The 12,629-nt window shown below is 40.7% G+C and overlaps 1 protein-coding gene across 1 annotated transcript; it reads right to left on the bottom strand.

Moving 5' to 3' along the window:
* Positions 1-241: 241 nt before the first annotated feature.
* On the bottom strand, positions 242-11,148 carry LOC124292097 (cytochrome P450 2J6-like). The gene is made up of 2 exons (XM_046729135.1): positions 10,633-11,148; positions 242-630 (listed from the first exon to the last, which is right to left on the bottom strand). The coding sequence occupies exons 1-2, from the start codon at positions 10,967-10,969 to the stop codon at positions 242-244; spliced, it is 726 nt and encodes a 241-aa protein (XP_046585091.1). The 5' UTR covers positions 10,970-11,148.
* Between the last annotated feature and the right edge of the window lie 1,481 nt (positions 11,149-12,629).

The following is a 12,629-nucleotide window of genomic DNA, read 5'->3' as shown; positions in this document are numbered from 1 at the left end:
TGGTTGCCTCCACGTAGGGCAGGTTGATCTTGTCCTTCATGGAGGGACGTCTACTCTGGCCAATGTTTTCTTTGATCTCCTGAAAACACTTTTCCTGTATTTCCGGGTAGCGGAGTAAGTAGACCATGGTCCATCGTATTGTAGTAGCTGTTGTTTCTGTTCCGGCCACAAAGAGGTCTGCGATAGCCTTTTTCAGGTTCTCCACTGAAACAAAGTACGAGGAATGCCCTTTATTTGTATTTCATTTGAAATATACTCTTATTGTGATCTTAAATTTGAATAGATCTCCTGGCAGAAAGCGCACAATAGGCAGCACATTCACTACTCCAGCCGAGCCCATATTTGCCAAAGCTTCGTCCATGGCTTTTAAAAATGTAATAAAAAGCGGGTCAGTATATTCAAATCGTTTGCCGAAAATAATAGAGCAGATGACATTCGACACTGCGTTGTGCACCAGATGTGTGCAGTCGAAGCCTTGTCCCCGTTCTGTCTCGAAGGCCTCGATAAACTGTGAGATTTCCTCGTGTATTTTGTCCTCCATGGTATTCCTGCCTGCTCCGAACTCCCTGAAAGTGTTAAGGGCGAATCGTCTTTGCTCGCGCCAGAGTTCTCCAGAGGTTCCAGTTATACCTGTAAAAGGAAGTACTTCAGCTCACAAATACCAACTGAAAAAACCCATCTGAAATAACATATTTTCTTCGAGATAAGAAAGTGGTGATTTACTTTCAATGTATCGGGAGAACAATAATTTTACAATTCTTTACCCCCCTTTGTAGATACAACTACCAACAATCTTAGTTCAAAAGAAAGCAATAATCAAATGAGAATTAACCTTCTTAAAAAAGATCCCTTGTGATGGAATAATAAATACAATTATGCTGGACATGCTGGACCGTGATTCTTTCATCACGAAGGATCCTACCTTATAATTTATAGTCATGGGTATATCGTGTGTCAGTTAATATTTAATGTCACATCGGCAATATTTTCAGCCATATCATGACTAAATCAAGATTTTTAATAATTAAATTTACATTATAAGCACGTGTCAACGAAGGACAGTGAAACAACTAGGCTATCACAGATATTAATAAGTTAAAACTAGTAATAAAAGCCTAAAACAGTACAATTATAGAAGACGATACAAAATAAAAACGGGCTATAGATTGCCAACAGCCGAAGGTAGATCACCATACCAGGGACCATGGGGACTTACAGTACATTGCTTCCTGCATGGACCCAAGTTGGATTCACACCATTTCTTCAGCCGTTAGCAATTTTTGACAGACAGCCTAAGAAGACAACCCAGCCTAAAGTTGGGTTTATTGCATTATACCTACTTCGGTGTCCCACTTCTTTTGCATTAGATCCCGGATGTAACATGTAATGGCAAGTGTAAAATCACTGTATAGTATAAAAAGTGGCGTCACAGATTTGATGAGGGCTGATAATACTTGTAAAACTGTAATTCGTTTGTTTCTGATTTTTAAACGTGGCCAATGTAAGGTCGACTTGTGGCCTTACTAATTGCCAAGGAGGAGAAGAAATCATGCGGAAAGGAGATATATTTTCCAGCTCAATGTTAGCAGCAGTAATGAATGATTTTATGCGTATTCGGGGAGGTGGAATAAGTGAGGATTTTGTAACATACAGATCCTCATATAGCGGATTAAACACACATTTGCATGCAGGGTTGGACTCATTTGAATAAAGTTTTGTAACATACTCCAAAGATAGTTTAATACCGCGTTGATGGCACGTCTGCTTCAACGTAGAGAACCCGTAAAGACCCGGGTTAGAATTGATCTTCAGTAACCAACCCATGCTTGTTGTATGAGGCGACTAACGGGACCGGGTGGTCATACTCTCACGACCAGCAATGGGGTGCTGTGGACACATTCTGCCCTGAGTCCACACAGGGTAAGAGCTAGCGTTACCAAGCACTTACCCGTTACCTAGGAGGTGCACATATTTCGAATTTTGAAATGTATCCTTTAATCAATTTTTGACGAATGCACAAATTATTGATTTGTTTTCTTTCCTAAAGTCCTGTGCTTGTAGGATTGGGTATACCCTCCAGGTATCCTTGGTATTGTCTGTTGGAGATCCACAGAGTGATTGAGTGAGTGAGTTAAAATTTAAAGCCACATCGGCAATATTTCAGCCATATCGTGACTAATATTGGAAACTTCGTAATATTGGAAATAACATTTAAGTATCAATGGAGTATTTGAACCTACTTTTTTAAAAAATACACTGGAAGTCAAGTTTGAGGAAAACATGAGTCGTGGTCGTATAGCCTGTATTGCCCAATTAAGTATTGTTTGAGATTGAGGTTTGAAATATTTTTGTTTGTGGAAAGGGAAACGTTTGCACAAACACAACATTAAAATCGAGATGCACGTGCATCATGCATGCATTCAGCCATAAATTGCCAGCTTGAATGGCAATCGTTCAGTCGAACACAACAGCTATGGCTAGGTTAACGAGAGATCAACGACAACAAGCCATTGGACGTCTAGACGCTGATCAACGTGCTCGAGTCATTGCTAATGACTTCAATTGCAGCGTACGAACGATAGGACGTCTTAGACAGCGATGCAACGCCGCCAACAGCACTGATGACCGTCCACGTAGTGGTCGAGCCCGCGTAACAACATGTCGCCAGGACCGTCATATTGTCCACCAACACCAACAGCCCCCTGAAATTGAACCATTTTGCCATTGCAAAGGGTATAGAAGATTTGTCTTACGATATAAAAGTAATTAAAAAAACAACGATCGGGATCTCTCCTTATTGAATACAAAAAATAAAATCTCAAATCCTGCTTTTAGCAAAATCACAGGCTAATGTTCTTGTCAAGGTCACTCCTCACAGGACACTCCACGCTGTGAAACGTTTCACTTTTGAAAGAGAAAATGAAACATACTTGTTTACTTTCTGTCTTCCATCACGCCCAGACTCACTCTGGTTATTGTCACCTAAGGGTAGATGCCTATATTCCTAATCCCCTTAGGTGTTACGATTACCAAAGATACGGCCATGGCTCCAAATCATGCCATAACCCAGCTGCCTGCCACCGATGTGGTGAGAAATGTGAAGACAGAAACCTCTAATAATCCGTCAGCCTGTGTAGACCGCTCTGGAAGTCATCCTTCATCTTCATCAATGTTCTACATTGAAACATTGAAAACTCTCGGGTTAAGTATAACCTTTTCAGAGGCAAATAAATTCGTCCTGGCTCATGAAAATCCTGGCCCGTCTTATGCCGCAGCCGCTTCTGCTAAATGTCAACTCCGCCTCCCGGGTCTATTCCATGTAAATCAGTAGGTTGCCAGACAGAGTACACGTGGGCAAACTCTTCCGCCTGCAGCTTGATATTTGCCGAAACCTACATAACAGACATCCAGTTCACAATCATTCAAAACATCTTGCAATCAGGACTCGTCTTTATCTCAGACCAATTCAGTTCCAAACTGTTAAGCTGACATAAACGAGAAACAAACTGAAGAAAGCAAATTCAAATCTAGACCTGAAACAAATAAAAAGAATCAAAGTGGTAGAAACCCCAAAGGGGCTAATAACCAGGTCCAACTCTTCAACAAGTTTAGATCACTTGAAGCCAAAACCATGGTGGGACACATAGCTTGTCACCCTCGAGGAAGGCGAGGGGTCGATCTCCTGTTACCCCGAAGAGACAACTTCTTCACCTCCAGTACAATGGAATTGAAGAGGACTCAGGACAAATTTGAATGATTTACATCTGTGAGTCCAAGATTTTAGACCGTCAGCATTCTGCTACGGGTCGTTTTGACTTACGTCAATTTAATGCATATCATTATTTTTCGGAAGGAATCATGTACTCCGCAGCTCTATTACACTTAAAACAAATCTCCAAGCTGTTGTTGTACGACTTATTTTGCATGTTGCAGTTAAGTTGTACTGTTTGTACATTCCGACTTTATCAACTGTTCAGCTCGTGGAACTTCAAGCTCTGTATGATGAATTTCCTAACACGTGTATGATCATGGGTGATTTAAACGGGCACAATCCACTCTGGGGTGCTGCAACTACAAACGCTAAAGGCAAAATTCTGGAGGATTTCATAAAGAATAATGATTTTTGCATTTATAATGATGGTTCAAATACGTATTTACATCCTGGCACAGGAACTTATTCAGCTCTTGATTTGTCAATTACTGACGCCAACCTATTGATAAAATCTGAATGGTCAGTCCACGACGACCTCTCTGGAAGTGACTATTTCCAAACAATACTAAAAGCCGTGAATCAAGCTGATGTTTCTCCATCGACAAGATGGAATTTTAAAAAGGCCAACTGGATTTAATGAAAATCTCTGCACTGACAAACTTGAACCTGAATTTTTCATTAACTTTCCTGATGCTATAAAATGCTTTTCTGATGAACAGAATAACATATCTGACGAGTGTATCCCAAAGTCTTCTACAATTTCTCTTGTACTCAAACCATGGTTTAATGTTGACTGCAAACAGTCTCTCAAGGCACGGAAAAGGCTGAGCATTATATCCACCCCACCCTGTGATCCATAATTTGAACAAATATAAAATTTTAAACGCCCAATCATGGCGGACTTTAAACAAAATAAACGTCAATCTTGGCGAAACTATGTATCAAAAATCAATGCACGTACACCAATTTCTAAGGTATGGAGGTTGATCCAGAAAATCAAAGGTGAGGGCTCTTGATCTAGCATTCACCATCTGACTGACTGACTGACTGAGTTTTGGTTTTACGCTTAAGGCTAAATTGACTTTGAAAGTTTTGGGACTTACGTACCCTCACAGGAGGACAATAATTGTACGATACTTTAACCCCCTAGAGGATACAGCCACTTAAAATCGCAGTTGCTGCAAAAGAAGTGGGATACCCAAGTAGTTGTCAATAAACTGCTTGAAATTAAATCAACTATTGGTTATACCTACTTGGGTTGTCAGTCCAGATTTGAGGAGATCATTATACAACGTTGTTGTATTGGCCTTTTAAGTGAGTGAGTGAGTGAGTGAGTTTAGTATTACACCGCTTTTAGCAATATTCCAGCAATATCATGGCGGGGGACACCAGAAATAGGCTTCACAGAAATAGGCTTCACACAATGTGCCCATGTAGGGATTCGAACCCGGGTCTTCGGCATAACGAGCCAACGCTTTAACCATCAGGCTACCCCACCGCCCCGCATTCACCATCTGAAAAATGGGAATCAATTATTAACTAATAGAACAAATATTGCAAATAAACACTGGCCAAACATTCTTCTTCATCTGATTATGTACCTCAATTTAAAAATTATCACGAATATATTATTTTCAATTCAGATAATGGAGAAGAATACAAAAAAATATTTTCGATTCATGGACTCCGTATGCTCTTGACCAGGCTCACGATACTGCTACAGGAGCTGATAACATCCTTTAAGAACTCCTGAAGCACTTACCGGACTAATGTTTGGAGACGCTTCTAAATATATATTTTATGACATCTGGACGTCTGGAAAGTCTGATCATTATAATTAGGACCAGGGTATCCCATAAGGCAGTATTTTGTTTGTCGTTTTATTTATCAACAATTTGCCAAATGTTTTAAATGCTTCAATTGATGTATCACTTTTTGTGAATGATTTTAATATTTCTTGTCGTGGAAGGATGATGTATACTATTGAAAGGTAATTACAATTGAGTGAGTGATTTAATATGTAACGTCACATCGGCAATGTTTCAGCCATAGCGTGACGAGAAAAATTTTGACGTTGATAAAGGATATGTGTATATTATAAAACCTGTCATCAAAGAACAGTATAATTAGACTATCACAGTTCAAATTTAAAACTTGCATGTGAAGTTAAAACTAATAGCACAATTTCGACAATACATAATATAAATATAGGCTATAGATCGCCAACGACTGAAGGTAGATCACCATACTAGGGAAAATGTAATTGCTATTGTGTTAAAATAAAATTAATACATGGTGTTTGGAAAATGGATTTAAATTGTCAAAGTCAAAAACCATTTGTATCCATTTTTGCCGAAAATATAAACCTCATAAAGTTCCAGAGTTATAGTTAAATAACACACCTATTAAAGTATTAAAAGATGCGAAATTCTTAGGTTTAATTTTTTATGAGCCCATATTCGACCCCATGTTAAATACTTTAAAAAATGCCCGAGGGCCTTGATTTGCTGAAAGTTGTCTCTAATACAAAGAAAACCCTCCTCAAACTCTCCCGAGCACTTATACAATCCAAACTGGATTATTGCTCCATCGCCTATGGTGCAGCCTGCAAAAGCAACCTTTAACTGAGACTATGTCTTGGATCTTTCCGCATTTCCCCTATTGACAGGCCAGGCCTATGTGCCATCTTTAAAACATCGTCGCATTAAATTATGCAATATGTCTAAAAAGGTTACTCTAATGAATCCAACCCTGCTTATAACAGTGTTTTTAATCCTCTCTCTGGGGATCTGTATAATAAAAAGTCTTCTCTCAAGGAATAAGATTAAAACCATTCCTTTCTGATGCTGGCATTGAGCTGGATAATATAGCTCCTTCCCGCCTTCTTTCTTCTCCTCTTGGCAATTAGTGAGGCCACATGTTGAGCTAACACTGACGACAATGTAAAACCAGCAAAATATAATGAGATGGGTCCATACGACGAAATAACAGCTCTTAAATAGTTTAATACATATCTCACATATAAATAATATATAAGTTTCTGACTCGCTTTCGAGCCTTCAGGCTTTTAAAAACATCTAGTATAAACATCAACTTTTAATTCATATTGTTGCATTATTTAATGTTCTTGCTACTGGCCAATACGACATCGTCTTTTGTTGGTTACCCATCCATGTTGGTATAGTTGGTAACACGATAGCTAATGCTGCAGCTAAAGCACTCAACAAAACTGTGACACTACTTCTTATCCCATACAGTGATTAAAAGTCATTACATGTTACGTGCGTGATCTAATGCAAAAGACATGGGTGAGTTAATATCTAACGTCGCATTGGCAATGTTTCAGGCATATCGTGACAAGAACAAATTTGAATATGTATATACAGTCAAATCCCGATGAGTCGAATGCCGGTGTCTCGAATATTATGCATAACTCGAAGTATTATAAAACCTGTCGTCAAAGGACAGTAAAACAACTAGACTATCACAGTTGGAATTAAAACTAGCATGTGAAGTTAAAACTAATAGCACTATTTGGACAATACATAATAATAGAAACAGGCTATAGATCGCCAACAACTGAAGGTGGATCACCATACTAACGACCATGGGGACTTACAGTGCCTTTCCTACCTGCATGGACCCTATCTGTATTTACACCATCCCCTCAGCCGCTGGCGATGGCAGGGAAATTTAGCCATAATTTAGAATAACAAATACTCTACGCTGAAAAAGCATGGTTGAGCTAAATTGGCTTTACGTACCCTCTCAGGAGGACAATAATTGTACGATACTTTAACCCCCTTTGAGGATACAGCCACTTACAATTGCAGTTGCTGCAAAAGAAGTGGGATACCCAAGTAGTTGTCAATAAACTGCATGAAATTAAACCAACTATTGGTTATACCTACTTGGGTTGTCAGTCCAGATTTGAGGAGGTCATTATACAACGTTGTTGTATTGGTCATTTAAGTGAATGAGTGAGTGAGTTTAGTATTACACCGCTGTTAGCAATATTCCAGCAATATCATGGCTGGGAACACCAGAAATGGGCTTCACACATTGCACCCATGTGGGGAATCGAACCCGGGCCTTCGGCGAGACGAGTGAACGCTTTGACGACTAGGCTACCCCACCGCCCATTGGTCATTTAAGATATGCACTAGTACATTTGCTTAAAGGTGAGGATCCTCCATTTTGTATCCCTTGTGATGAAAGAATCAAGATCAAGTATGTCCTGCTTGACTATTGATTTTTCCATCACAGAGGGACAAATATTTCAGTGTAGGGTGACATTGTTATAAAAAGGCGGACATCAGACCGCATTACCCTCGAGAGGAGCATACAACTTATATTATCGAATTCGTAATAGAAATTCAACTGACTGATACATTTTGAGTCACATGCCTTTTTAGAATATGTGTCATTTTGATGTATGACTAGGTTTGTTGAAATTGCTGAAGGGATGGTGTAAATCCAGCTAGGATCCATGCAGGAAGCAAATGTATGGTAAGCCGCCATAGTCTCTGGTAAGGTGATCTACCTTCAGTTGGCAATTTATAGCTTGTTTTTATTTTGTATTGTTCTCTTTGGCTTGTAGTGCATCGGACCGGACACACATACAATGTAAATGCTCCGGCCTTTCAGACAATTTCTTGCAGCATACAGGTCTGTGGATATAGGTTGGCAAACATGTCACTCAACTACTCCATGCGAAATTTTGGTTAGTCAGTGCAGAAGCTAAACCCAAGCGGCAGACAATATAGGCTTCACGTGGGTAACGCAGTGACCTAATCAGCATGCTGGGACCAATTACATACTCCAGAGAACAATATTGATATCACTTAGACATGCTCGTGATTCTCAGTTGGCAACTGAAGTGTTACATCATGCTCGTCAATGCAAGACAAGAAACCAACCAGGCGTGGAAAAGGCATTGGATTTAAAAAAAAAGAAAGTTGTTACTGGAGTATGTGAACGAAAACAATATCTACCCCTATACTGTAGGAATACAACAACTAATCTTATTCAAGTGCATCCTCGAATTAGGAAGTCCAACTATTCAGCGTGCCTGTGGAATGCAAGATCTGCTGTAAGGAACAAAACACCAGAGATTTGTGATTTCAAAACTGAGGAAGACGTTGACATGTTGTTTGTAACAGAAACCTGGCCGGAAACAACCGGAGATGAAGCCAAGACTGCAGAGCTATTACCCCCTGGTTATAGTTTGAAGCATGTTCCTCGGACATATTCAGCAGGACGTGGTGTCCTTGTTCTGCACATGGAGGTATGAGAGTACAACATATTACAAACCAGAGAAAGGATTACAAATCGTTTGAGATGTTGGAAGTAATAGTCACTCTCCCCGAAGAAACAGTTAGATAAGTGTGTATTTACAGACCTCCTCCATCTGAAACTAACATGCTGTCTTCTCCTATGTTTATTGATGAATTTGAACGTTGTTTTGATAATGTTAATGCTCAAAAAGGACAGCTCATGATTCTAGGAAACTTTAATAGTCACTTGGATGATACCTCTGGGACAATTGCAAGACATTTATTCGTCTTCTTCATGCCCATTGTCCAGTTCAAATGATATAAAAATCCACCCACCAGAATGGCCATATGGTGATAACACAACAGAATGAGACTTGATCATGGAGATTGCTGTAGTTGACAAGCAGCCGTCTGACCATTTTCTGCTTGCTGTGGATGTCATTTTCGACAAAACCCAACTCATTATGCAGCAAATGAGATGCCGCAATATCAAAACTACATCCACCTCAGAATTCAAGGATCACATCCTGAAATCAAGGCTTTTGATTGAACTCATGTTTGTGAGTTAGCAACGTGCTACAATGAAACTTTAACCACGCTGCTTGATAAGCATGCTCCAGAAGTGTTAAAGTTAAAACGTACCCGGACTAACTCCCCTTGGTATACAGGAGAGGGAGTTTTCGATGATTGTATCTAGTTAAGGTGTTTTCGTTGCGTTTTTGATGCTGCTGAAGAAATCGTTAGCGGAGATTGACTTTCAATCTGAGAAGCAGATGGCATAACTGGACTGGCTGTCAGAAGCAGTTTACACAGCATAATGTTGTTTCGATTTAATCCAAGTCAGCTCAGTTTGGCAGCGTTTTGAATGTGGCAGATGGGGTATTCGAGAAGCCATATCACCAGAACGTTCGGCTGCACATGTCATGAGACATGAAATGTCAACCAGGCTCGCCAGACATCTGACAGTTCCAGAACTGGAAAACAGAGTGGCCACCCCGCAACATGACCATCAGTTGCGCATTTTCTAACCTGCGTTAGGGGCGGTGGGGTAGCCTCGTGGCTGAAGCCACCGCATCAGCAGGAACACAGTGATGTGGGCACGTCCTGAACCGTTTGGCACCATTTGGGGGTGACGTCCTGAATCCGTCAACATCAACAGAATCGCCTACGTTGTACAAGGAACATCAGACGCTAACAACTTTGCACTTCCGTACGATATACGTGACCTTTCAGCAAAACGTACACTATGTATTACTTCGAAATATTTCCGACCGCGTGGACCCGTGAAGATCCGGGGTAGAATAGGTCTTCAGCAACTCATGCTTGCCACAAAAGGCGACTATGCTTGTCGTAAGACGCGACTAACGGGATCGGGTGGTCAGACTCGCTGACTTGCTTGACACATATCATCGGTTTGCAATTGCGCAGATCTATGCTCATGCTGTTGATCACTGGATTGTCTGGTCCAGACTCGATTATTTACAGACCGCCGCAATATAGCTGGAATATTGCTGAGTGCGGCGTAAAACTAAACTCATTTACTCACTAACTCCGACCACGTCATTGTTCAGGGTAAACAACCAAAAACATCAGCTGTGCACTGTCTGTTGTACGTCAGTTCATGTGGTGACATGTTGCACTTACCTTTCCCTTGCGCAATGAAGTCGTTCAGCAGTGAGTGAGGTCTGTCAGAAAAGTTGTCGGCATTCTTTACAATGGCGTCTCGCAAGACGTTGTAGCCGTTGAGGACGATGACTGGTGTGTTGAATATGTACACACTAAAGATGTCCCCATATTGTTGCCTGAGTTTCTTTAACGTGATCCGGGGATCGGAGCCCATGGAGAGGACATTCCCCACAAACGGGAGGAGAGGGGGACCAGGAGGGAGCCCAGAGGGACGCCGCGTTAGTAGCCATAACAAAACTAGCACGGCCACACACAGCAACACAGTTGTAGTACTGAAGGCGAATATGTCCATCATTGCCTGCGACTGTCCACTTTTCGAAACGTACGTATTCCAAATGATAAGAGCCAAGGATGTGTTTATAAGTGTGCACTATAATACACTGCCTGATGCAACCACATGCAGTGGTTTGAATCGGCTGAAGAGTTTGCGTCGGACTCAACACGACAATGCATGTTTACTAAATGCACTTTGTGGGTCACCTCCAGGCGAGCTGACATGCAACTATCAAAGGTGTGTGTCCTATTTATTGCAAAAGCGGCAGTCAGCTTGTTCACTTTACAGTTTATTCAGGGATTCAGGTAAACCTGCAGATTGTATTAGAGTGAGTGTGTATAGGTAGTGATACTGCTTTTTGCAATATTCCAGCAGTATCACGACGGGGACACCCATAAAAGCCTTCACACATTGTACCTTATGTTGGGAATCACACCGGTCATTAGCTTGACGAGCGGAAGCTTTAGCCATTAGGCTGCCCCATCGCTTCCATTTCTGGATGAGGTGAGGTGAAATTGGGTTTAAGGTCGTGCTTGAGAATATCATCATTTCTGGATGAAGGAATGTAGAAACACTTAATGGTGTTTTTTATGCGGTTGTTAATGGGATGTGATATTTTGTCTATTGGATAAAAAAACCCGTTTAATTGTTCAGTTTTAATTTTACGTCTACCAATTAATGTATATATGTTGGCTGATATTCCCCTATGTTAAGGTGTCATACTCCACCATTCCGGCCGTCTGACCATTTTGTTATTGGTTCTCACACCTATCACAGTGTGACACGTACGTCAAACTGAAGATATCACTGTGTGTGTCTTTAGGTAGGGCGCACATTACATCATGGGAGTAGACATTCAGCTCTGAGCAAGACAACATGTGGAAAACTATTGAGAGACTTGAGGATGAAAACATGATTTTGTCAGATAAGGTCGAAAAATTAGAGTCAAAGTCAAGGAGAAACAATCTCATATTCTTTTGAATTAAGGATGAAGAAAAAAATGAAACGTGGTCAAGCTCAGAAGATAAAGTAAAACACTTTTTGTGTAATGAACTACATATGAGTGAGACCGAAGTACGTAACACTCACATAGAGCGCGCTCACATAGAAAACCACGTCCTATCATAGTGTTGTTTTCATCGTACAAAAACAGGGAATGAGTATATCAAGCTGCCAGAGATGAGTTACGTGGTAACAAAACATACAGAGTGTCACCCGATTATACACAGTCAGTGAGAGAGACACGCAGAAAGCTAGGAGAGTATGTAAAACACTATAGGGACAATGGCGACGATTGTTACATATCCTATAACAAACTGATAGTAAATGGCGATGTCTATGCTTATGATTGGGGTAAAAAGTCCATCGTTGACGACACTTAGGGTACAGCCAACACACAGACCTCTGGGTCCGGGGACAGGTCTCTAAGTAGCAGACGACAAGTCCCAACTCCGACGACCCGATGCCCGAAGTGGCAGGTATCCATAAGACTTTGGGGGTGCCCGCCGAGACCAGTCTATTGAGCAAATACAGATTAGTAAAATACCAGACTCCGATTTTCTAGGAATCTATAAAAGTTGTTTACATGGAATATTAACGGACTTTTTCTAAAATCCGGTCAGACAAGAATAATCTGATACATTTGTGCACAAATTATAATATCATGTTTCCGCCAAAAAGA

The sequence above is a fragment of the Haliotis rubra genome, unplaced genomic scaffold, assembly GCF_003918875.1.
Source record: "Haliotis rubra isolate DU_JTF1 unplaced genomic scaffold, ASM391887v1 Scf507, whole genome shotgun sequence".
Classification (NCBI taxonomy): Eukaryota; Metazoa; Mollusca; class Gastropoda; order Lepetellida; family Haliotidae; genus Haliotis; species Haliotis rubra.
Note: the sequence above shows the minus strand (reverse complement) of the source record. Positions and strands in the feature narration are given on the sequence as shown.

What these genes read in the sequence shown, in the direction of transcription:
- LOC124292097 (XM_046729135.1), bottom strand. Translation starts at nt 10,969, where the DNA reads ATGATGGACATATTCGCCTTCAGTACTACAACTGTGTTGCTGTGTGTG. An exon ending in CTTCATTGCGCAAGGGAAAG is followed by an intron (nt 631 to 10,632) that starts GTAAGTGCAACA and finishes TTCCTTTTACAG; the next exon opens with GTATAACTGGAACCTCTGGA.